Consider the following 24,219-nt stretch of genomic DNA (forward strand, 5'->3'; position numbering starts at 1 on the left):
CTGGAAGCAAGCACACATCAGTGAGCACAATGCCGCAGGCAGGAAGCCCTGTTTTAGATACAGGGTCAGAAAATGGTGAAAGATCTGGTGTGCGACGCATCACAAACACCTCAAGGCATCAAACGCTGCACTCGAAGGAAGAGCCAACTTTCCACTGTGCACGTGGAAAAAAAAAAGCACTTCTGGTCATGGCTGCTCAGGCCGTGCATCGCAGTCTAGCTGAGGTCAGCAGCAGTCATTCAGTTAGGCGAACAGATGAGACACAAAGAGCAGACAACAGAGATTGTATCTCTGTCTCTTCCTTCGGTGGCTTCCCATAGCGTCACTTCAGCACCTCCTAAATGTCTCTTTTCAACTGGTTGCTCTTCATCTAGATTAGGCTAAGCCATCCCACTCCCACTGAACAGAAAGGCATCCTCGGTGTGTTTGGTTCACAAAGAAACTACTGCTACTGAAAGAGATTGTTTGTTCAGACAGACACTTACTGGAATACTTGCAGCTGGGCTGGCATGAATGTCATCCACCCCGTGGTAGCCATTTGTGATATCACACAAGCAGTAGCTGCTGACAGAAGGTGGCCTGAAGGTGTGACCGCCTTCGCAGTCGATCTCTGGGCTGATTCCGCAGCCAAACGTGAAGGAAGCAAGGGAGTGGTAGTGTGTCAGCAGAACGACAGCGTGGATCAACTCTGCCAGGGACCAGCTGTTTTCTTCTGTCTTCAAAAGTTGCTTTAAAAATAACGCAAGACAAAAGCACGAACTTTAAAAAAGGGTTCAGGTGACTCCACCTTCATGCAATTTATCAACACATTTCTTTGCCCGCTAAAATTATTTTTCCTATATCCACAGTTGCTTCCTAACTCTCTGCTGCTGCTAGCATGCTCTTGTCCCAGCTGCAAGTGACCTGGTGTTAAGCCACACTCAGATGACTTCTCTCCCCTCTCCAGCCCCCAAACAGCTACTGAAACCGCTGCAGTTTCTATTTAGCACCATATGGTTTGCACCAAAGCCAGGCCAAATTGTGTTGAAATCTCACACCTCTAATGAAAAGGCAACCACAAGAATTGCATATTTCTTCTGCTGGTCCTTGGAGACTTGGAAAATCCTGGCAACTCCTGGCAAACCAGCAGTGTTAAAGCCTAGCACCAGGGCTGGCCTCCCTCCGTCTCGTCCTTGTAGGTGGAATGCTCTACATTTGGTAAGAAGCTTCAAACCCCTACTTCCCCTTCAGGCAGGAAAGTGTGGGAGGTTTGGGGCCTCCTGGCAGAGCGTGCATCCTACCCCCAGCCTGCTGTCATGCCCCTGCTCTGCACCTGGCAGGCAGCACTCAGCAAGCACCAGCACCTGCCTCCTCTGTGTTAGGGGGAAAGGGAAGGGCAGAGAAGGAAAGCTGCTCGAGCAGCCACTGTCAGGACAGAATACCCCTCACCCTGTCTGGCTGAAAAACAAGCACACGTTTGCATTACTCGCTGAAAAATTTACCTCGATGTGCTCCTTGGTGATGAGCCAGGGTCGGTGAGCCAACATTTTGTTCAGTTCTCCCAAATTCTGCAGTTTTTGCGGTGCATTTTCCAGACCGTTCAACCATTTGGGGTCTCCACCAACATGCAGGAAGTCATTCACATGGAGGTTAACAAGGTAAGAGCACTGATGTCTGGCTGCAGCCTGGAAGGGAAAACATGATTCTGATACAGAAAACATAGTAAGTTTGCACTTAAGACAATTACTGTAAGTCATCATTTCCTCCAAATACTCAAGAATAAGACTTGCAGTGTTCAAAGATTGAGTTAAAAAAAAAAAAAAAAAAAGGAGGGACATCTGCCCGTTTTGAGGATTGTTCTCCCAATATAAATATTCCTCATTTGTATACACTCTAATGATGCTGGCCACAGGTGCAACATGTCTACACCCAGGGAGAAGTACAAACACAGACTCTCTGCACTGCCATACTGCACAGTGGGCTCCAGAGTGGAGGAAACAACAGTGCTTCTAGATGAATCTTTGCCAGCTAGAATAAAAGCAGGTTTAAAAGCACATACAGCAAGAACAACTAAAGGGTAACTATGCAGCAAAGTGTCATCTTTTCAAACAGTAATGCTCTTCCCCTCAAATTAAGCTGCAGCCCAAATCTTTAATGTAACTTCAGCAGCTGAAGGCCACTGTGCTGTCAGACTGGAAATGAAAAATTCAATCACTTTGGACAGATAACTTTCTGAGAACAGATTCATAAACAGAGGATGGGACCACGATGTCAGAGGGAGGTACATTTGATGGACCATGCACACAAAAAAGCTGTCTTGAAAACCAGTTTCTGAGATACTAAGGAAACCAAAAATAAGCAACTGTTTATATTTTTATAACATTTTTTTGCTTCCTCGCATTCGCACTGAAGCTCTGAACATCAAGAACATCAAGTACCGGTCTTACAAAACAATTTATACAGCAAACAGGAACAAACCTACTCTGTTCTTCCCCTCAGCTTCTACCGAAATGCCTCACCAACAAGAAAGTGCAAAACACAGTAAGAACTGCTAGTAAAAGAGATGAGAGATAACTGCCCCAGCGGCCTCTTCTGCTTGCTGCCGTGTGCTCCAGCATACCATTATCCCGATGTAGTGCCGGTAATGAAGAGGGAGCGGGCCGTCCATCTGCAGCAGATAGTGCTGAGTTTTCAGAAAGCTTTCCAGATACTGTGGGTGGAAAACCATCACCAAGGTAACGTTGTCCAATCGGCCCAGCGTAGCGAAAGAGTCCGCGAACAGCGTGTGCATCATGGCGTCTTCGCTTCCCACTTGAACGGTCTGATTTAACAGAAAGAGCAATTAGCAATGTTGTCTCAGGAGCGCCAGGAAAACAGTAAACAAATGTACTGCCACAGCACCCAGAGCCCCGGTGAAAGGAATGACATGAGACAGCTGTTAATAGCATTAAATCAGCACGCATACAGCCAGGCACACAAAATCCCAAACATTCATACCATCAGCAAAGGGAGACTTTTGCCTTTTTTGCTTTCTCTAGTGCAAAACTAACTTCTCATTTCTAACCCTCACCGTCACTTTCCCGAATGCCCCAAATTCATCTGAGCTTTCTACAAAAATAGCAAGCTAGCTGAGAAGAAAAAATTTCACTGAGAGGAGAAAAGAAGGAAACAAGAAGCTAGCTAGGACAACAAGGGAGAAATAAAGGAGACTGAAGTTTAAGGCTCAAGAATTCCCAGAAAACCACAGGCATATCACCAACTTTTCCTCTGCTCCAAATCCTCCTACCAGCTGATGAGAAGCACCAGAAATGCTCAGCCACAGCACTCCGAAGTCTGACAGACAGAATGGCAGTGGCAGCTCCAGAAAAACTAACCCCAGAGCAGAGGGGCAGGTACCTCGTGGACCAGTAGGAAACTGCATCCAGACATTCACAAGGAAACAGACACTCCTCCCCAGAACAGTATTGGGTTTCTCTACTGCTAGACAGCAGAACAGGATGTTTTGTAACCATTCCAGGGCTCACTGCTTTTGCATATCAGAGCCGTGGCCAAAATCTCACCAGGACTGAATGTGAACACAAGTGAAAATGTTCTGCAGTTCAGCAGCTGTCCTGAAACCAAGTGTGGGTTACTACTAAAAGAGTGTTCCTTAAAAGCATAAAGTTCACTGTGTACTTGAAAACACCACCGCACCTCCTTCTCTGGGATGAATCTGCTTGGTCCGTGTCCCAGTGGTCTAGGAATTCTTATGCCGAGTTCCTAGAAAAGAAAAACACACCATCTCAGCATTCAGTTATAAACAGCTTTTAGCTGCGGTTGCAAGAAAGGAATATGTCATTCAGAGCAGAGCTTATTTGGGTACTTTGGGTCCTCTGCCATGGGAACTTTTACTGGTACCGCTTGTACAAATGCTGATTATTTTCCTCCAAGTGCTTTATAAGTAGCGCACTTGTTTACAGTGCACAGTCCCACTCCAGCAACAGAGAAGTGCAACAACAAAGGCCCTGTCAGCTGCAGAAAACATACACAAATATACATATGCACACATGCTCCAACCTGGTTCACAGCAAAGTTGCAGAGCATTTTTGGCAGGGTGTCCAGGACAAGCTGTTCAGTACACAGCCGGCCGCTGTGCGGTTGTGCCACTGATACAGAACGAGTGCGGTGCTGTGCATCTGTCAGGAAACCAAACAGCTGTAACCCTCGTCAGATCGCTTTTTCCCCAACCTCAAACAGGTCCTAAACTGCCAAAAGTACCTGATCTGTGTTTCCATCAGCTTTCTTTTTGTGATAAGTGGCTGCTAGCAGAGGAAGGGGTTGTTCCCTGCATGCTGCTGTGGCTCCATCCTGCTCCCAGCTGGGGCTGGACCCACGTGTGGCACTGGGGCACTCTGGGCACAGCAGAGCACCCACAGCTTATCCAGGCTTTGTGCAAACAGAACCCCCAAAAGCTGCCTGCCACATCCAGCTTCAAGCTTTGCTGCATTTTCCCCACGTAGATAAAGGCTGTTAGAAACAAGCAATCCCAGTCTCACTCACTGTTGCATTTTTTTCTCTTTAGCTGAGGTTTCTATTTGCATGAGCAGAGACGTTATTAATCAGTTACTGTCCCCTGAACTTTCCCCTAAGTTTTTAATCTTCCAAAAGCTCACAAACACCAGTGCATATCCACGTCAGAGCTGCCAAAGCCTATTGGACTGCAGTGTCCCCCAGCCAGGTGCCCTCACTTCTCCAATCCCACTGGGATAAATGGAGACCGCAAGCAGCTCCTACTGCGACCTCTTCACCTTTCCATGGGACTGCGAGGCCTGTGAGGAAGTTTTCCTCCTCAGGGTCCTGACATTCACAAACTGCTTTTACTAAGCTGCTGGCAAGGCCACTTGTCCCTGTGGAATGGCATTTAGAACGTCCTCTCTGCAGAGCTCTGGTACAGCTCCTTCTCCCAGCTGCTATGGTACCAGCAAATCAGGGATATCTCACATGCAGACTTGAAGGAGACATCTGTGCACACGCTGCCATTGAGCAGGTGGGCTGCAGCATCTGCCAGCTTCAGCACTCCAAAAGGAATACCTTGAAATTTGATTCCTGACAACTGCATTTTGCTCCTCTTCTGTCCCAGAGAAGAGGCCAAACTACAACGATTACGCTGCATGTGACAGCTCCATCAGGAAGGTTGAAGTGAAAGCACCCCCCCCCCTGCCCCCTCCCCCCAACTTCCACAGGATGACACTGTGCTTTCTGGGGGGGCTGAGGAAGCCGTCTTGCTTTCTCTCTGGTCCACAGATCCTGGCACCAGCTCAGCTCTCAGGAAGCGCTGATCCACACTTCCATTCTGGAAGGGATGTGGCAAAGGATATGTGAATGCTGCACAGCTCACTGCCTCGATTTCCAACCAGCAAAACAGGGGTGAAAAATCTTTCTTCCTTGAGTGCTGAGAGCAGAACTATACCTCTTGATACAGGGCATTTTGCTGCCACAGCCATAGGGCGTACAAGATCTTGCCCATTAGAAGTCTTCTGAAAACAGTCAGTCATAGAATCATAGAATGGCCTGGGTTGAAAAGGACAGAATCACAGAATCACAGAATCACACAGAATCACACAGAATCACATAGAATCACACAGAATCACACAGAATCACACAGAATCACACAGAATCACCCGGGTTGGAAGGGACCTCAAGGATCATGTAGTTCCAACCCCCCTGCCTGGCAGGGCCACCAAACATACACATTCAGATCAGGTTGCCCAGGACCCCGTCCAACCTGGCCTTAAACACGTCCAAGGACGGGGCATCCACAACCTCCCTGGGCAGCCCGTTCCAGGGCCTAACCACTCTCCTAGTAAAGAACTTCCCCCTAACATCCAACCTAAATCTTCCCTCCTTCAACTTGGATCCATTTCCTCTAGTCCTGCTGTTGCCAGCCCTTTTGAAGAGTTTACTCCCCTCCTGGGTGTAGGTTCCCTTCAGGTATTGATAGGCTGCAATGAGGTCACCCCGCAGCCTTCTCTTCTCCAGGCTGAACAAGCCCAACTCCCTCAGCCTGTCCCCATAGGGGAGGTGCTCCAGCCCCCTGATCATCTTAGTCGCCCTCCTCTGGACCCTTTCCAAAATCTCTATGTCTTTCTTGTACTGAGGACTCCACACCTGGACACAGTACTCCAGATGGGGCCTCACAAGAGCCGAGTAGAGAGGGACAATCACCTCCCTGTCCCTGCTGACCACCCCTCTCCTGATGGAGCCCAGGATCCCATTTGCCTTTCGAGCTGCCAGAGCGCACTGCTGGCTCATGTTAAGTCTCTCGTCCATCAGGACCCCCAGGTCCTTCTCTGCTGAGCTGCTCTCAAGGACCACTCCTCCCACAGTGATCATCAAGTTTCAACCCCCTGCTATGTGCGGGGTCGCCAACCACCAGACCAGGCTGCCCAGAGTCACATCCAGCCTGGCCCTGAATGCCTCCAGGAATGGGGCATCCACAGCCTCCTTGGGCAACCTCTTCCTACAGCAGACCTTTCAGAACCCATTTTCCACTACTTTCACATGCAGAATCAGCATTTAGCCATGCTCTTCCCACACTTGCGAAACACCAGGCACCTCCAAGTGCTCCGAGCATCCCAGCATCTCCATACAATAGCAGCAGCACAGCAGTAACTCTGAGCGCTCCTAGAGGCTCTCCCCTTAGTTATACTGCATTCCCACACTTCACAGCTGCTCTTCTAAACGTGTTCATCCCAAGGAGCAGCATTCCCAGCCCCCCCCCTTCCCAGGCACACTGTGGCCAAGGCAGGGTGCAGCACCCAAATCTTCCCATGAAGATGCAACCCCAAAAGCACCCAACCAAGTAAGGCTGAGCAAACAACCACTATTCTGCTTATTACAAAAGCGTAAGCGACTCTGATGTTGTTCCGGGCCATCTGGTTGCACACCAAAGTGGCACCTCTGGAGGGAAGTGAAACTTTGGCTGTAAAAATGCTGTGAGGCCAGAAGAGATCACCTCAGAAATCAGAGAAAAGCCACCCCCGGTAGCTTATGTGATGCAGTTCACATCTCTGTATTGCTACTGTTTGTATTTCCACAGGAACCACGTATGCTGGATGCTTGACATTTCTGAATCTCCACATCAATCATCACTGCCATATCTGTGCATCTCACCTATTTTATTCATGCAGCATTTCTGTGAGATAAGGCATGTGAATGATCTCCTATTTAGAAAACAAAAAAAAGAGAAACAGAAAGGCAAGGTGTTTGAGTGAGGCTGCTACAGGGAGCCCGATGGCTCGAGCTGAGCTCTCTTGAGCTGCAGGCTGACTTCCTAACCAGCAGACTGTGCCTGCACAGAGACTTCTTAGCCAGGAGATGTGTGTTCTATGCAAATTCACACCAAGACACAGCACTTCTGAGGGGAGATGCAGAAGTAACGAGACAAGTCTGCAAACTGCACCATGCTTCCCTCTTACTCACCATGCTTCCCTTCTCTCTCACCTATCTGGCTCACTTCTTACATCCAACTCCGCAATGCCAGAACTCTGCACAGTGTGCACGCTTGTGCTCAGAAGGCAACTTATCCAGGGGCATCCCCTTTACTTACAGCTTTTCTGTATCTTTAAGACTGTGAATTGAGCCCATTTCCACGGAAACTTTTGAAGTATCTTGTCAGGAACAGCATTGCTAACAAATTTAAGGCAAGTCAAAGTCCTGAGATGGAAAACTGAATGGCAAAGGCTTAAAGGGTGTATTTAATAATCGAAGAACAACGTGCTTCAGCACTGTTGGTAACAGAACATCATCAGCTTTGGTTCTGAACGTCTCCAAAAGAAGTGCCACTTTCGAACAGACACCTGACGTCAGAGATTTCACCCTGAAACATGGAAGCAGGGATGCTGGGCTCTTGGAACGGGCACAGCTGCTGCTCCACAGCTAAGCCTAAAACACTATCTCAGCTCCCAGCCCTTCCCCATCTATGGCTCCCAGCAACCGAGGCCCTTCCTTCTGTCACAAAACCTCTCCCAAAACCCAACTACTTGGTTGGAGGGGTGTGACGATGGCCACCGAAGTGCAAATTTTCAGTGCTGATCAGGACACACGACGTTCAGGCTGCCCTGGACTAACACTGTGAGTCACCCTGCTCTCCTCACCTACAGTCAGCAACCAGTATCCTGACGCTGCACCTCCCTGACATCCCCAAGGAGCAGGGAATCATCTCCAAGGCTCAGCAAGCCGGCACTGCCCTTCAGGCAGAAGGCGGCACTCTTCAGCCCTCGCTGCCCCCTCCGCGAGCCGCCGCAGTGGCGCGGACCTGGAGTTTCCCTCACTTCTAAGGATAAGTTGCTGTTTCGATCTCCCTCTACGTTTACCACCTCCGGGCTGACAGGCGCTCGGCTTGAAAGCCGCACTTTCGGTCGCGCGAATACGGCAGTCCCGGCGGCTCCCCCCCTCACAGACGGGTGGCTTTGGGAAATAAACAGATCCGGAAACAAAGAGTATGGATTAAAGACCGTAACTTCTTCTCTAAGAGAGAAGAAAATATTCCTTAACACCTACATCGTTTCTAAAGACGGGGCTAGACAGAGCCGCTGGTTTGTCCTATTCTGTTCATTTACCTACACTCAAAGCATCCGCGGCGGCCACATCCCCGGAGCGCAGCGCGGTCGCTACGACGGCAGAAAGCGGTGCAGCCGCCCGCCCCGCGCCCGCCCCGGCAGCAGACATGCCCGCACATGCACGGACACGGCCCCAGAGACCGCGGCACCGACCCTCCGGCCCGGCGCCGGTGCCGAAAGGGCAGACTCAGAAGGAAGGTCCGCCACCTCCCCGCCGCGAGCAGCGATGAAGCCGGCGCTACGTGCGAGGCGCAGAAGGAAGCAAGTTTAACCGAGGCGGTCACGGCCGCGCGATGCCGAAGCCGAGCAGCCGGTGCTCCGAGGCGCCGTCTGCACGGGGCAGCGCCGGCAGCAGTTGGAGCATTCGGAGTATGGTAGAATAAAAGCCCCGACCTGCCGAAACGAAGGATTTCCCAAACCGGGCTCGAAGGAGCGTTTATTCCTTCCCAGAAACGACGCTGTCGCCCAGCCTAGTTACGCCTGCAACGAGCTCATCTCGAGAAACCCGAGGCCACGTCCCCTCCCCACTCCCTACCTGCCGCTGGGGGCCCGGCCTGCCCACCCTCATGCCGACTCCTCGGGCCGGGCCTCACCGCGCTCCGCACAGCCCCGCTCGGCTCTGCCGCACCGCCCGCCGCAGCCGGGCCGCCCGTCTCGCCGGGCGGGGCAACCCCGGCCCGCCCCGGCCCGCCCCGCCGACACGACCCCGCACCCGCCCCGCGTGCCTCCTCAAAGTCCCCGGCGCTGTGCGGGCAGCGGCTGGGCTGCTCGTCCTTTCTTAGACCACCGCAGCTCCTTCCCTCGTTTAGCAGAGGGTCCCCGCCTCCTGTCGCGCACCGACATCGCGACGGCTTTTAAAGGGCGAAGGTGCAGGAGGCCCAGCTTTGCAGGTAACTGTGTGACTAAGCACGCTGCTGCACAGATCTGGCCCGGCGCCCGATCCCGAGATCGCGGCAGCTCTGGGCAAACAGACGTTTTGCAATGCCGTCAGCAAAACATTCGGCCTTTGTTTGCAGCGCTCCGTGCCTCTGGTCGACCCCCGGCGCTGCCGGCTCCTACCTTGCAGGCCTGGGGCTCCGTGACACCCTTTCACACACAGGGCGGTGATGCACTGGAACAGGTTGCCCAAGGAGGCTGTGGATGCCCCATCCCTGGAGGCATTCAAGGCCAGGCTGGATGTGGCTCTGGGCAGCCTGGTCTGGTGGTTGCCGACCCTGCACATAGCAGGGGGTTGAAACTGGATGATCATTGTGGTCCTTTTCAACCCAGGCCGTTCTATGATTCTATGATGAGTCTCTGAAGCAGACCCCAGCATTTTTTAATCTCTCAAAGCAGTCTTTGATGTAGAGGCAAATTCTGCCAAACCGTTTTCTATCACATATTTGGAATTAAAGTAAAATGATGGAGTGGTTTGGTGGGTACCCCTGAAAGTACACATCTAGGGGAGAAAGGCTTCTTCCTGTGATTGGCATTGCCACAGAGCCAATCCCAAGCCTTCACAAGCTGTGGTGTAGCAGCAAAGTGGGGAAATTCCACAATTCTGAACTTTACACTTCTGTAAAGTATAAAATTGAAGGCTGAAAAGCTTCACAGGTGGCTACAGGTGGACAGATCTTGCAACCAAATACAGAAAACACTGAGGATGGTACTGAAAGCACCAATGTGGCTCAAAGCACTGATTCTGCACAGTTTTAGTGTTAAATCTGCTCTAGGGAGGCCTCATTGCAGCCTTCCAGTACTTGAAAGGAGTTTACAAACAGGAAGGGGACTGACGTTTTACCCAGGTACACAGTGATATGACAAAGGGGAATGGATTTAAACTGAAAGAGGGGAGACTTGGGTTATATGTTAGGAAGAAATTCCTCACTCAGAAGGTGGTGAGGCACTGGCACAGCTGCCCAGAGAAGCTGTGAGTGCCCCATCCCTGGAGGTGCTCAAGGCCAGATTGGATGGGGTCCTGGGCTGCTGAGCTGAGGGGTGGCAGCTGGATGATCTTTGAGGTCCCTTCCAAGCAAAGCCATTTTTTCTTGATTTTTTCTTTCCCAAATACCACCACCTGTCTGAGCTGCAGATTTACTCTGTGGAGAAAAGGGCTGTTCTGCCTCTGAAGGCTTTGCTGCTATGCTAAATTACCTGGAGATGTACAAGTGTCACAGCTCCATGCACACAGACTCAGCAGTACACTGCTCAGTTTCTCTAGAAGTGAAGTGTGCTTTATAGCTACTTGCACTTCATAAAGTGCTCAGCAGAAGCATGGGAAAAAAGAATGTGATACTGGCAAGGAAGGTTCCATTTGGTGAGCTAATAAAACAAACGGATGAAGAGCATGGTTTTAATTCCCACTGGCTACTTTCTCATTCCTGGCCAAAACATAACAGAGAGACACAGAATGGGCTCTCCCTGCTACACAGACAGAGGGCTGGCTTGGGCTCAGGAAAGCTGTTGAAAAACAAAGTCATTACCTGAAAAGTTGAAATGCAAGAAGATGCCTGGCCCTAAGAAACCTTCCTGGATGTTAGATGAAGTGTTATGCCCTTCAGTGAGTTTGTTAACATCCTTGGAAGAACAAAATAAAGGGCAGCACTGAGCAGTCTGAAGTGCTTTTCTGTTTCCCCACAGTGGCTGACTGCCCTGCCTGGACATTCATGAGGAAGCCTGTTCACACACACAGAGACTCAACAGATGCAGATTTTTCTCTACTGTCATCCCAGGGACATTTTCTCCCACCAAACAGCCAACTCTACAGCAGAGTTCTACCACGTTCTTTGCTTTCTGCATCAGGATAGATGAGGGCAGGGACATGTCAGAACAAGCATGCACAAAGGGAAGAGGAAGTCGTGCAGCTGCCACAAACAAATAAGGGTGTTCTTAAAAGCTCACCCATAGACCCTGGGTCCACAAGCTCTGCTCAGGCCCAGGTTTGTCCCTGCGGCAACTTCTCAGCACCCTTCTCTGCTTCGTCCTCACAGTGCTTGCACATCTGTTTCCAAATTGCAAGTCTCCTAGATCAAGAAATGGACAGAACCAAGCCACGTGCTGATCTGTAAATCGCTATGCAGCTGCACACTGAGAGGGCTTCCCTTTCAAGGCTACCCTGTGTGACCTGGGCAGTGTCAGGAGGCATATAGCTGGGCACTGGCACAAGGCTTGCTTGGGGATTGACAAGTGTGGCACCCCGTGCAGCTGGGGACATGGGACAGACCTATGGACAGTTTGCATAACTTGAGCTCATGAGCCATTCTTCAGTATGTTTGACCACGTATATATGCAAGTATACAGAGATCCAGTGGAATGCTCATGAAGGAAAAAAACCAACATTTTTTTTTTAACATGAAAATACAGATCATAGAAAGGCCTGGATTGAAAAGGACCACAATGATCATCGAGTTTCAACCCACTGTTATGTGCAGGGTCACCAACCACCAGACCAGGCTCCTGAGAGCCATATTCAGCCCGGCCTAGAATGCCTCCAGGGATGGGGCATCCAACCTCCTTGGGCAACCTGTTCCAGTGATACCGAGTTTCCTTTGAAACAAAGCCCATATGATAGATATGCTTATGAAGTCACCTCAAGCAAACAACACCTAAAGCAGGGAAACTTACATAAAGCTTTCATAAAAGTTGCTTGTGTAAAAGGATGGTGTTCAGCATCTGTGTTCGCTAGGTTAAGACATCAGAAATGCAGCCTTTCCTTATCGTCACAGCAAAAGAAACGCAGAAATGAAGCTAAAAGGAGTCAGTAAAATGTGAGAAGTCTCATGCTGCACACGTCTTCCACTTACCCTCTGTCACTTGTGAGTGGTGCCATTTCAGCCTAACAGTGTCTTTTGGAGTAAAGTTCAGCACAAACAGATGACTCTGAAGAACTGGCAAGCCAGCATCTTACATTCTTTCCATACAAAAGCTATCCAAGCAGGAGCACTTAAATGCCTGTTGCTGCAATGCCCCAGATATCACATCAGTATCTCTGAAGATGATCAGATGATTCTTCCCCTCAAAGACTTAGAAATAAAAACAGGTGATTCCCTTGTACTCTGAAGTACTTGATTTAGTTCACAGAATCACAGAATGGCCAGGGATGGAAGGGACCTCAAGGATGATGAATCTCCAACCCCCCTGCCACATGCAGGGCCACCGACCTCCCCATTTAATACTAGACCAGGCTGCCCAGGGCCCCATCCAATCTGGCCTTGAACACCTCCAGGGTGTTCTTAGAAATGCATTTCTCTCTATAGTATTTTTTCACACGGCAGTGCTCGCTTTGGCAAGATGCTGTGAGTTCAGCAGCATGGATCTAAATGCCAGCATTTGAGGCCGAGTGCCCTTGAGCCCCGTGCTGTCTGGAGGCTGCGGATGGTGCTGTGACCCACACACAGCTGCACCTGCTGAAGGGTCACTGCTTCCTATGGGGACTCTTCCCCTAAGAGCTCCTGCTGGGAGCAGGACGCAGTGCTGCATTTGGTCCATGCAAGCCATCCGGTATTTGTTAGCGGAGATTTGGTTCCGTTTGTTTCTGTTTTATTACTCTTATTTCTACAATTGTTTCAGCTCAGTCTGACTAGTGGAGGTTAGGCACTCCTAACCACAAAAAACCATCCTGGGGGACAGTGACTGTTAGCAGAGCAGCAGGAATAAAAGCATGGGGGCAACGATCTCTTCAGCCATAAGAGCCGGAGCAGCCCCACCTAAGCTGGCGCCCCGATGAGCTCACCAGGTGCTTCAGCTGTGACTAAGCAGTCCCACACCAGCAGCTGTGAACCTTTCCTGGTGGATTCTTCTCATTCCTGCCTGTCCACAGCCACTGCCCTTTTCATAACAAACTTCTCACCTCCTCTGTCCCTTTGTTATTCACTTATTTCTAAAATAGCAAAAATGTTTCTCATGATAACAACAGGGGTGGTGCAGCAATTAAACCATTAATTACAGTGATGAAAGAATTTAAATTAAATAGAAGAATATCTCATTCCATCAACGGGTCAAGAAAAAATTACCAGAATTTCAAAGCATTCCTTTTTATATAATCTTAACAATCTGATCTGTCAGTCTTCAAAAAGTGTACTCTATTATTAGGATCAGTACATAACTCCAGGGAGGAGGGTAAACCATATGTGATAGATATACCTAAGTCTAAATTCTTGTTCTGTGTGTCAAAAGGAACCAGCTCTGAGGAATGGAACCGCACCTGACACTCGTACAGCAGGGACAAAAACAAGTTGTTTAGGAGGAAAAAGGGCTGAAAATGGGCCACGTTGTGAGGTAAGTACAGAGCCGCACATAGAGGTGTTCCATCTCACAGTCTTTAGGACTGCAAGGCTGGCTATGACTAAAACTGCTACAATATTAAGAGATGATATTGTCTCTTCTTGTAACCATATGCCTCTTTGAAATGCAATTTTTTTCTGTGTATAGCTCTTACTCACATGCTGCTCACTACTTACAAGGCAACATCTTCAGTTCTGGAGGGCAAATTACATGCTAATAATCAAGGAGTTTTGAGTAATTACAAATGAGGCAATTCCTAGCCCACTTCAGCCCCCCAAAGATGCAGCCTCTTTTCTCTCAGAGCTGGAAGAGGCTGTAAGGCTCAGTTGTCATGTCTGAGCTGCTCTCACATCTGTCTGACTTCAACTCGCCAGGCTCCAGCAACTCCAGTGGCTTTATCTGTTCTCTGAACTATCTGGTTGGTCACTTAGCTTGTTCTGCATTTGTTTAATATTGCTACAGCTCTCATCTCTAAACCACGTTGTTTTGTTTTTTTCTTCCCCCTCAAACTCTGCTCAAATTTAACCTCCCCTTCTGCAATTATTAGGTAGCAGAAGTATGAGGTTTAATTTATGGAGCTACAAGAAGTAGAGATCTTGAGATTATTCACACTTTGGCAAAGACAAAAACAGATTTATGATTTCTAAGACTACTCCAAATAGGCAGATTAAAGCTTAATAGATTGAAAGAATGCCTGACTAGATTATTCTTTCCCTTTTTTTGTGAATGTATACAGCTCCTCTGATGCTGATAAATAGCAACTGAGCTACAGGAGTTGTTTGTCTGGCTTGCTGTGAATATTCCATGTCAGAAATGTGGGTACTTCTACTGAGAAGGGCTTGTGCATTACAAAGGAATACTCTGGTTAACAACCCACCCCTCAGACACGTCTCTCCCAAATGGAAAGTCTGTGTTAACTGGTTTCAGAACTGACCTTGCTAACTCACTGATAACTTCTGATCTTCCAGTGGATGGAGACTGCAAGGAGAAGGGATCAGTTGTCCAGCAGATTGCCATTCTCTGGGAAATGGAATATCTGCAGGCTGCCAACCACCCTGCACTCTCTCTCAGGAGTAAATAAACATTGAGATTTAAACAGCCCCACATACACATTTTACCTAAGTTTAAGAGTGTATTTGGAGTTTATACAATTTTCCTTTTCTTAAATGAAATGCATAGCTGTCCAGCACTGGTTTAGCCTACAGATGTCTCTGGTCTCCCCAGACTATCAGGCCAGGCCACAGAAACACCCATGGCTCTTCACACACTTGGAGCTGGGATTCATTTTGCTCTTTCTCAGGCACTTTCTCCCTGAGATGAAGAATGTAAGGAGACAAAACCCTTTCTCGGTTGAATGAAAATTCACCCTTGGGAACTGTCTGTATCTCCAAGTCCTTATAATTGTTTCAATTAAGAGCAAGGAGATAATGCAATACCTTATTTGCTACACTATTTGGAATGCTGTCAGACTGTTCTTCACCACTGTTTGTGTGAAGATGCTGCTGGAATGCCTGTCCTACATGGATAGAAGTTGCCTTATCACTCTGGGCAATCTACTGCAAACAAAACCTTTCACACAGTGCAAATGTGCCCCTTCAAAGCAAGAGGAGGCCAGCTGAATCATCTCTATATGAATTTGTTTCCTATTTCTTTAGAACTGCATCTGACCCCCAACAAAGCCTCGTAAGAAAATGGAAAAGAAAACAGGGAAACACAGCTTACTAATAGCTTCTCACAGGAATCAGACACAGTGGCAAGCACTGGGGAAATAAACAACAAACTTCAGGAGTACTGGAGCATTAACCTGGCTTATTGGAATTGAGTGCAACCAAAGCGACCCAGAGCTGCAAGGTTGTGAAGTTACAGTGAGCATGCAGGAGATGCTGTGTCAGTGTCCTATGAAGAAGTTGCTGCAAAAACCTGCAGCACGTACAGGTATACAACCCAGTTGTTGTTCTCCTCACTGGATATCATCTTTGCCCTTGTTGGGGCACAGGTGTGGATCTGGAAAATTGCTTGGAACTCTGAAACGAGGCTCATACCTGACTGTTTTGATGTTAAAGTACAACAAACAAAAAGCTTACTTCTGCAGAGCCTTCGCAAAAGAACAGGCAGAACAGCAGTTGGAAAATGCTTTGTTACAGTTAGAATTGAATTAACCCTTAAACTCACATATATCCACAGTACAGCCAAAACCTAAGTGATTTTCCTTTTTTAAATAAATTCGGTGTTTTTCCTAAGAAAATAAAAATGACAAGAACAGAATGCAGTGAAAGAATGTCACATCACCTAACACACTTCTGGATCCTCAGCTATTTTTCTAGAGTTTGGTTGTTAAAGTAAGATAAAGTCAAATGAAACACTACAAAACAAATACGGGAAGTACTCCTAGAGGTTCAGGGACCCTTAAATCAGTAAGAGCAGTTTGGGGAATTGTTCTGTGGCTTTCAGACACTTTGCACTTTCAGGCACGTGTCTTAATACACCTGAGATCAGTTATTAATACACCTCAATCAGTTATTTTGTTTTCAGTTTCCCCATCTAGGTGTGAGCCAAATAATATGTGGTATTTATCTAAGTCTGTGAGCTTGGGAAAACCATCAGACCTTTATTAGGAAAAAAATCCCTATGCCTGTAAAGCTGTATTCTCCTAGCATCCTCTGACCTATCTTGATGTTGTAAGGTTCTAAGTTCCTCGAGACCGATTGATTCTATCTCTCTATTTAATATACATAGCCAAGAACAGTAATACCATAGCATTTATCAACTCCTTTAGAACATTATCTTGGCAAAAAAGCGCAAAATGAAATAACAATCCTAGAAGACTATCCCACATCATTTATCTAATTACCGCAGTTAAAAAAAAACAGATCATCCTCCACCCATCATTTCTCCAGGTCCCTTTGGGCCCAGCAGGGAGCTGCCCCCTGAGGACCATCCCTGCCCTGCTCTCATCAGAAGTGGCAACTGAGGAACCCCAGGGTGGGCACAGAAGGCTTCCAAACACTACTGAGGAGCGCTTTGTTATAGCGTGCCTCAGTTTAGCACAGCAGTGCTTCAATATCTCTGTAGATCCTGGAGTTCTGTGGAGCTTGGAGCTTGCCCAGGGTGCCCAAGACAACCCAGCCTGTCACTGAGCTGCATGCAGAACCACTTCTTTGCTCTCCTATATAGACTGCCACCTCAGTCCTCTTCTACTGGCCACAGAGAACTACAGAATCACAAAGTATCCCGAGTTGAAAGGGACTCACATGGCTCCTTAAGTCTAACTGCCAGCTTTCACACAGGACCGCTCAAAAATGAACCCACATTTCCAAACCATTCTCCAGATCCTCCTTGAACTCCGGCACTCAGGGCTGGGCCCACTGCCCCGTGCATCCCATTCCATGCCCACCGCCCTGTGGTGCTTTATGTCCCTCTTACACCGTGGCACCCAACCCACACCCAGCACTGGAGATGAGGCCACACAGAGCAGAGCAGAGCAGGACAAGCCCTCTCCTCCCCCAGTGGCAGTGCTGGGCTGGTGCCCCTAGGGTATGGTCAGCCCTTTGGGCTGCCAAAGCACACTGCTGCCTCATGTTCTACTTGTCCTCAGCCAGAACCCTCACAAACAGTGCCTTCAGGTCCCTGCAGGACAGACCTAAAATCACGGCAAGCTGATACTTGTAGCTGAGCTGCTTGGGATCTCAGCAAAGCCACAGACTTTGCTGAGCTTTGCAGTGCTCCCCGCAATGATGGCATTTAAACATTGGAGCTGCTAGTTCCTTCACCCACTTACCTTCTCCAATACGTATTTACTATTGGAACTAAGTTAAAACAGTCTTGAAACCAATTCTCACGCACTTTCTGCTCAAACACAGTGAAGTGTCTTTATTTGTGGTTGTTTTTTAGTTTAGGGTTTGTTTTTTTTTTTTTTTAATAAATTAACCACATATTGGAACTTAGCTATAAAACCACTGTTTGTTAACAGTCATCATTTTAAAATAACCACATGCTATATTGTAAGAGGAAAGGCCACCTACCACTGTTGGACCACCCTGGCTAGTTACTGTACAGCATTTTAAATGATATACTTCACAAGTCTTAAAGGCCAGCACTGTACGTGTAGCCCCTCGGACTCAAGTATGCTGCAACCACACAAAGTGCATACAGCAGACATACCACAAAAGACACAACACCCTTAGGTTTTGATAGTAAAATCAACATTTTTGCTAACTATCGTTAAAGCATTATAGCATTTTCAACTGTCAGAGGAATTACGGCACAATTACAACTAAATAAATACAAATGCCCACACACAATAGTAAGCACGTACAAATTTTACTACGAGTATTAAATGGGGATGGTGTCCTTCAAGATGGGCTCTGGTGTTTATAGCTGACATTTGAGCTTATGAATCTGTTATACAGAATACGAAGCAATAGCATTCAAACACCTCCTCATGTTGTCAGTAAAGCTACAAATCTATGCCTGCCCTATTTCTCCCCAGAGTGACATCTGCCAGTGTGTAACTACTCAGCAGGGCTTCCAAAGCAGCAAGACTGCGCGGCAAATGAAAACTTGGACAGGCCTGGACCAAGCTTGCACTGCCAGTGAAGATGCAGCCATGTTCACTGAAGTCTATACCCTAAACTACTAGCAACAAATCTGGTTTGTTTGCTGACATGCCTGTATTACTAACAACAGCAGAGAAGATTTCTCATGATTGGGGTGTATTTATCATCTTGCTGAGAATTTCTCCTCATGGGATAAACTACCACAAAAATCATTAACTTCTTTATTCCAGAAAACGAGCTGGCCCTAAGTATTTGCAATTACTCATGTAAATGTATTTTCTCTTTTAGAAGATAAACTCTATAAGAGTTGCAAATTTGACTTTAAAAACGTAGACATACTATCACACTCTTCTGAAGTGGGAATGGCTGAGCCTAACCCAGATTAGGACAGCAGCCACCAAAGGCTAGAGACTGACTCCTAGAGCTGTGGCTAATAGGGAATTGCTTGGCCAACTTAGTTAGAATTAGAATTGTGAGGGATCACTGCATGGTGGTTAAAGCAAGACTGAGCTGAGTCCAGGAGAAATCACTTGGGTGGACTTAGACGTGGGGCTCTCAGAGAAACCAGAGTCAGGGGCCTGCACTGAAATTCAAACTGGCAATGACTGACAGGTCAAGCATCAGGCTTGGGATAAAGTGAGAACTCCCGAGGATAGTTAGAAACCTGGCTAGATTTCAGCTTGAGCTTGTATGAAGTCATTTTGCTAAGGCAAAGTGTTTGAATGCCTGCAGCCAGCAGGTGAGGTTCAGAGCTTGTCCCACCAGGAACCACAAAGGTAGGAAGGTTCCTACCTCTGCGGTTCATCTGTGACAAATGAGAGAGTCCCTAAGGCACAGTTCTGGCCAGGACAGTTAACTTTAAAGAGCAACAACTTCTTGTTAGCAGCCATGCACCCATCTGATTGTCATACCATGACTTCTGACCAGCAGCGAACTAGGTCTGAGTTGAACTGGTGATTTGACATGTTTAAAAAATAAAACTATTGTGTGTGATGTTGCTGAATGTTGTTTCCCAGAGGCTGATTCTCTGCTCTGTAAGAATAAATGTACAAAGACCCACATCTCCTGAATTCATATTGCAATATGATCTATATTCTTGCTTTTCTTTCACATGTAAGGGCCATGTTTTCTACAGTAAATTCCTTCTCAGGGCTATGGAAGCCTAATGCAGCATTACACACCTACACAGGCATTTTCTTAATGGTTGTCTTGCATTAGTTCTTTTCTTGAAATATAATCAAGACAGTACTGGGAGGAAATGTTATATACCAGGGCCACTTGAGACTTCAGGTTGTTTCTGGCAGTACACTGTCCTGGTTCAAAGAAAGGTCTCATACAAGCCATGAAAATTCATTGTCTGACCACACCTGAGCTGACCTGAACAGGAAAGAAAGATATCCCCTACATAAACTTGTACAGCAAATATATTAGGAGTGATGGACTTTGCCCTATTTCACATATATCAATTGGACAGTCTCCACATCTGTGAACCTTTCTTAAAAGTAGCTGCTCTAAGTGACAGAGGGAAGAAAACAAGCCAGGGGCAAGCTGCTTCCTAAGAAGAGACTCAACATAAAGTCACTGGATAGAGGCATTGTGTTTCTGGATGGGGATGGAGGCACAGCCCAGGCAGCCAAGAATACATGATGTAGATCAACAATCTTTGGGAACACAGAAGCCACAAGAAGTAACTCCACTGCACGCAGAACACACCCGGCTCACTGGGCACAGCCTATACATCCTGGTATCACATGTACAGTAGGTCTGTGTGTGACACACAATCACAGAACAACTCAAGTTGGAAGGCATTCATGAGTTCAGCTCCTGGCTCCACGCACGACCTCCCAAAACTCAGACCGTATGTGTGAGACTTTTGTTCAGACCACTGCCCTGGGCAGCCTGTTCCAACCACACCCTGGTGAAGAAACTTTTCCCAACACTCAACCTGACTCTCCCCTGTCACAGCTCCATGTTGTTCCCTTGGGTTCTGTCAGTCACCAGAGAGAGATGATCAGTGCTGTTCCTTTGTGAGGAAGCCATAGGCCTGGGTGTATGCACACAGCAGTCATTTCAGAGCCTTGCTAATGAACTACCAGAAGCCACAAGTGATCACATTCCTTTTTCTCTGGTCTATACAATCCTCTAGGAGGGGAGGAGAAAGCAGGGGCAGAAGGGACAGGAATGTATGTGGGTTATGTCAGTCCTATTTATGGGGTCCTAAGACCAGACCAACTTTCTGTGAGGGCACTTGCTAGTGAAAAAAAACAACACGACCGTCTGCTCTGCCTTATAACAAGACAGATGCTCTCATAAAACAAAACATACATTTAGATTTTTGGCTCAATGTTCTTGCCTCTGAATTGTTGCTGTATATATCAACAAATGATCCTTTGTTTTAAGAAAGCCTTACTGGCCACAAGTTTCCCAAGAGAGGAACGCTACAATCCTCAAGCACAGACAAGCCTGCCTGGCAATAAGCAACCAGCATGTATGGGATAGATGGCAGGAGTCCAGGTCTGACTACAGAAGAATCACAAGATTCCTCTCTAAGAGAGGGCAAGTTGAGAAGGCATCTGCGTATAGGAATGACAGAAAGGTGCAGGCTCCAGTCATCCTACAGCCCTGCTATTCCACTGCTCTGCATGCCAGCTTTTTGACATTTATGCTGCTCTTAAAAAAGAACAGCCACAAACAAGTCACTATGCAAAACTTTTACAAAAAAGTATGCCAGTAAGGAACAGCACATGCAAAGGCATTCAAGCCAATCTTCAAGCAATCACCTTCATGCTGTGAGTTACCGACCCACAGTTCTCAGCTAAGAACAGCTGCAGAAAAGCCTCAGCACCTAGGGCATGGGCAGGACCACAGCCCATTGAAAAGTCAGGGATATTACCAGGAGTGCAGGAGAAACAGAAGTCTGAAGTTGGCAAGCAAATGCCTCCTGTACTCCTTTTTTATATTTTCTTTGTCAAATAGTGCAGTATCATTAGATGTTTATTTGCATTTACTGTTCTATTTTGATTGTCATCAAATTTGCAGAAATACAGCTGCCATGTACTTTTCCCATATGTATTATACAAGCCTCTTTCACTAAAAACACCGTTTTTCTCCTTTCCTCACAAAAACATGAGGGTCTGCTATTCCAAGATTCTACTGTGAACTTGCTGATCACACCAACCTTTACCCTGTGTTGTTGTTCCCAGTTGTCTCATGGGCAAAGGGAGTGGGCAGCTGCTCACGGAGTTTGTAGCCAACAGTGTGTTGTGAAAGGATCATGGAGTCAACAAAACAGAAGATTTAAGTGAGCTGCCAGGAGAAACAGAGCATATTTTCAGTCTGGTAACAATGTCCAATGTTACACGAGTGCATGCGTACATTACCCTGGAAAGCATTCAGGTTGTGCGGTGGAAAAACACTTCACCTCTGTGGCTTGGTGCTTATCAGGAGCAGTTCACACCAAGCAGAGGAAGCCATCTTAGCTGCCCTTACCCCAGCCTGAACGCTTACTGAACTGTGCTACAGTGGGTGTGGGAAGGCCCAGAAGGAGTGTTTCCAAGGTTTTTGGTTAATTTCTCTGTGACGCTTCTTCTAGGAATTAGCACATCTGTTCTGTGCTTTGAAATTATTTTCCAGCTTTTGCCTTTGCTCAGTATTGCTGAAAAGTGCCTAGTACAGCCAAACACGGAGAGTGAGCTGAGAAGAGTACAGAGTGAAAGACATTTCAGCAAGACTCTGGGTTTGTGACCTATTTTATGCAATCAAAAGTTACACCTGCTTAAATATATATCAAATGCAGATAATGGAACACTATGTTTAGATGATACTGACCTATGCACGTATCCCTTAACGCATATGTGCTGGAAGGGCTTGCACAAAGTTCTTCCTTGTTCAGCAAATGTGGTCACAAAATTCAGAACAGAAAAGACGGTTCATGAAGTAGACACTTAAGAGGGATGAAAACCTCCAGAGGATAGCTGGGCTTTAGGTTCAGATCAGTGCATGCTTCACCACAATTCAGTCATGAGCTGACTTCCCTCTCAGCTCTCTCCTCCCTACCTTATCCCCTCCTTTGCTTTCACCTTTCCTTCCACTGCTTCTCTATTGCTGTGAGCACCAGGGGTTACGTGGTAGTGCCACGCTAAGAACAGAGGCTCTCCTCTCTGCAAAGCACATCTGAGTTTCAGTGAGCATGGAAATGTAAAGCAATGCTTGGTCAATCAAAACCAGGCAAAACCAGCAGAAATCAGAATAACATTTATCTGATGTTTTATGGTCTCAGTCTCTCTTGCCCTTCCTGTCTCCTGAACGAGGGCAGCTCAGCTCTTCCATGACACAAGAAGTAGAGCTGTGAAAGGGGATGAAGTGATATACTAGAGCTTCAGTGTCAACAAGCAAAGCAGACCCCCAGTACCCCTCTAAAGTTCACCTTGTTTCAAGGTATGAGAGGCTGGTGTCTGCTGCGCCACAAGTTGCTGCTATTGCTGTGAGGTTTCGTGCACTACAAAAACAGGTTATTATTTTTTTGGTGTCTCATCATCAGAAGCCCTCAGAAAGTGAGAATGTCTGAGGTGCCCCAGAAACACAAAGTCTGGCAGAATTTCCCTGGCTTTGAGCACGTTATTGTGAATCTGAAACTGGCATGAGGTCACTAAGTGCAGACTGAGTTTCAGCCAGCATCACACCACAACTTCCTTTTGCCTCTGAAGGGTAAGCTTAGAAACTTTCCCTGTGCATTCTGTACATTTCAAAGAAGAAATCAGGCTGGACTTCTTGTCAGCGCCTGGCATCTGGATCCGCTGGTCAATGAGGGTAAAAGGCAGATTATGAAACTGAAGGATGGGGAAGAGTGAGAAAGAGCATCTTTGCTAAGGAATCCTCAGGAAAAACATTCCTTTACCTGTCTGACTTAGGGATAGCCCACTCCCTTAGTACAGGGACTGTAAGCTCTCACCAGAACAGAAGCTGCATGAGTTGTTATGCCCTGTATCAGCAGTTGATGGAAACTAAGCATCTCAGACTGGAAGCATTTGGGGGGGCAGGGGGGGAAGATGAGGTTTGTTATGTGATTGTTCAACAGAGCAACTTCACTCAAGTTTCAGATAGTGAAAGTTTTAAGATAGGGGACAGGGACCGCACAAAAAGCAAGCTGTTATTTGTGTGACCAAACTGCAACTCAATCCTTCCCAGTAGCCTAAGAGCTTTGCTGTGTAAACTTTGCTAATAGATGCAATTCTTAGAACTGAGCTCTCAAGTTTTGTTATAAAGCAGAGCTGCTAGCAAACAGAAAAGCACAAATTCAACATGAAAAAAAGTGGCAGCCTATCTATTCCTTGCACTGTGGCTACTGTATTTGTTTTTTTCTCTTTGGGCAAACACTCACCCAAGGTTGGAACAATTCCTGCTGGTTAATCATGGGTTCACGCAGCACCGGCAACACAAAAATACAGAACAAAAAAAAGGCCACCATCTAACACTACAGGCCAGTGATAAATGATGTAGCTGTACCTGCTAACACCATTTAACATTGACAGTTAAGTCCCCAAACAAAGATTTTTGATAGGCAAGAAGCAGTGGGCAGCTGGCAACACCAGCAGATCTAATGAATACAACAACAGTCTCGAGCAATTTGAAAACTGTCTGCTTGGGTATGGCTTAGTTATTAAAAATTGTCCATTTATAAACAGCATTGATGGAATTTAAAAAGCTTTTATAAGAAGGACTAAAACCAACCAGAGCCTGCACGGATAAAGACAAAAGAAACAGTGCCCTCAAACTCTGCATGTGTATTCACCTTATCTGTGATTCATTCTCCTGGCACAAAG

At 47.1% G+C, this 24,219-nt stretch overlaps 1 protein-coding gene across 6 annotated transcripts in view; it reads right to left on the reverse strand.

The window, feature by feature from the left end:
• The window catches only part of SESN1 (sestrin 1), a 74,337-nt gene that overhangs the window by 4,617 nt on the left and 45,501 nt on the right, over window positions 1-24,219 (reverse strand). For 4 of the 6 annotated variants that reach the window (XM_042892898.1, XM_042892891.1, XM_042892904.1 and 1 more), the window contains 4 exons: window positions 3,673-3,738; window positions 2,600-2,800; window positions 1,482-1,664; window positions 486-728 (listed from right to left, as the gene is read on the reverse strand). In XM_042892898.1, the coding sequence (XP_042748832.1) occupies window positions 486-728; window positions 1,482-1,664; window positions 2,600-2,800; window positions 3,673-3,738 (693 nt within the window). Of the gene's footprint in view, window positions 1-485; window positions 729-1,481; window positions 1,665-2,599; window positions 2,801-3,265; window positions 3,357-3,672; window positions 3,739-9,114; window positions 9,203-24,219 lie in introns of those variants that run through there. The other 2 variants (XM_042892928.1, XM_042892921.1) reach the window with 2 other exon arrangements.

This window comes from Lagopus leucura, unplaced genomic scaffold (genome assembly GCF_019238085.1).
Source record: "Lagopus leucura isolate 7727_CA_CO unplaced genomic scaffold, USGS_WTPT01 Super-Scaffold_73, whole genome shotgun sequence".
Classification (NCBI taxonomy): Eukaryota; Metazoa; Chordata; class Aves; order Galliformes; family Phasianidae; genus Lagopus; species Lagopus leucura.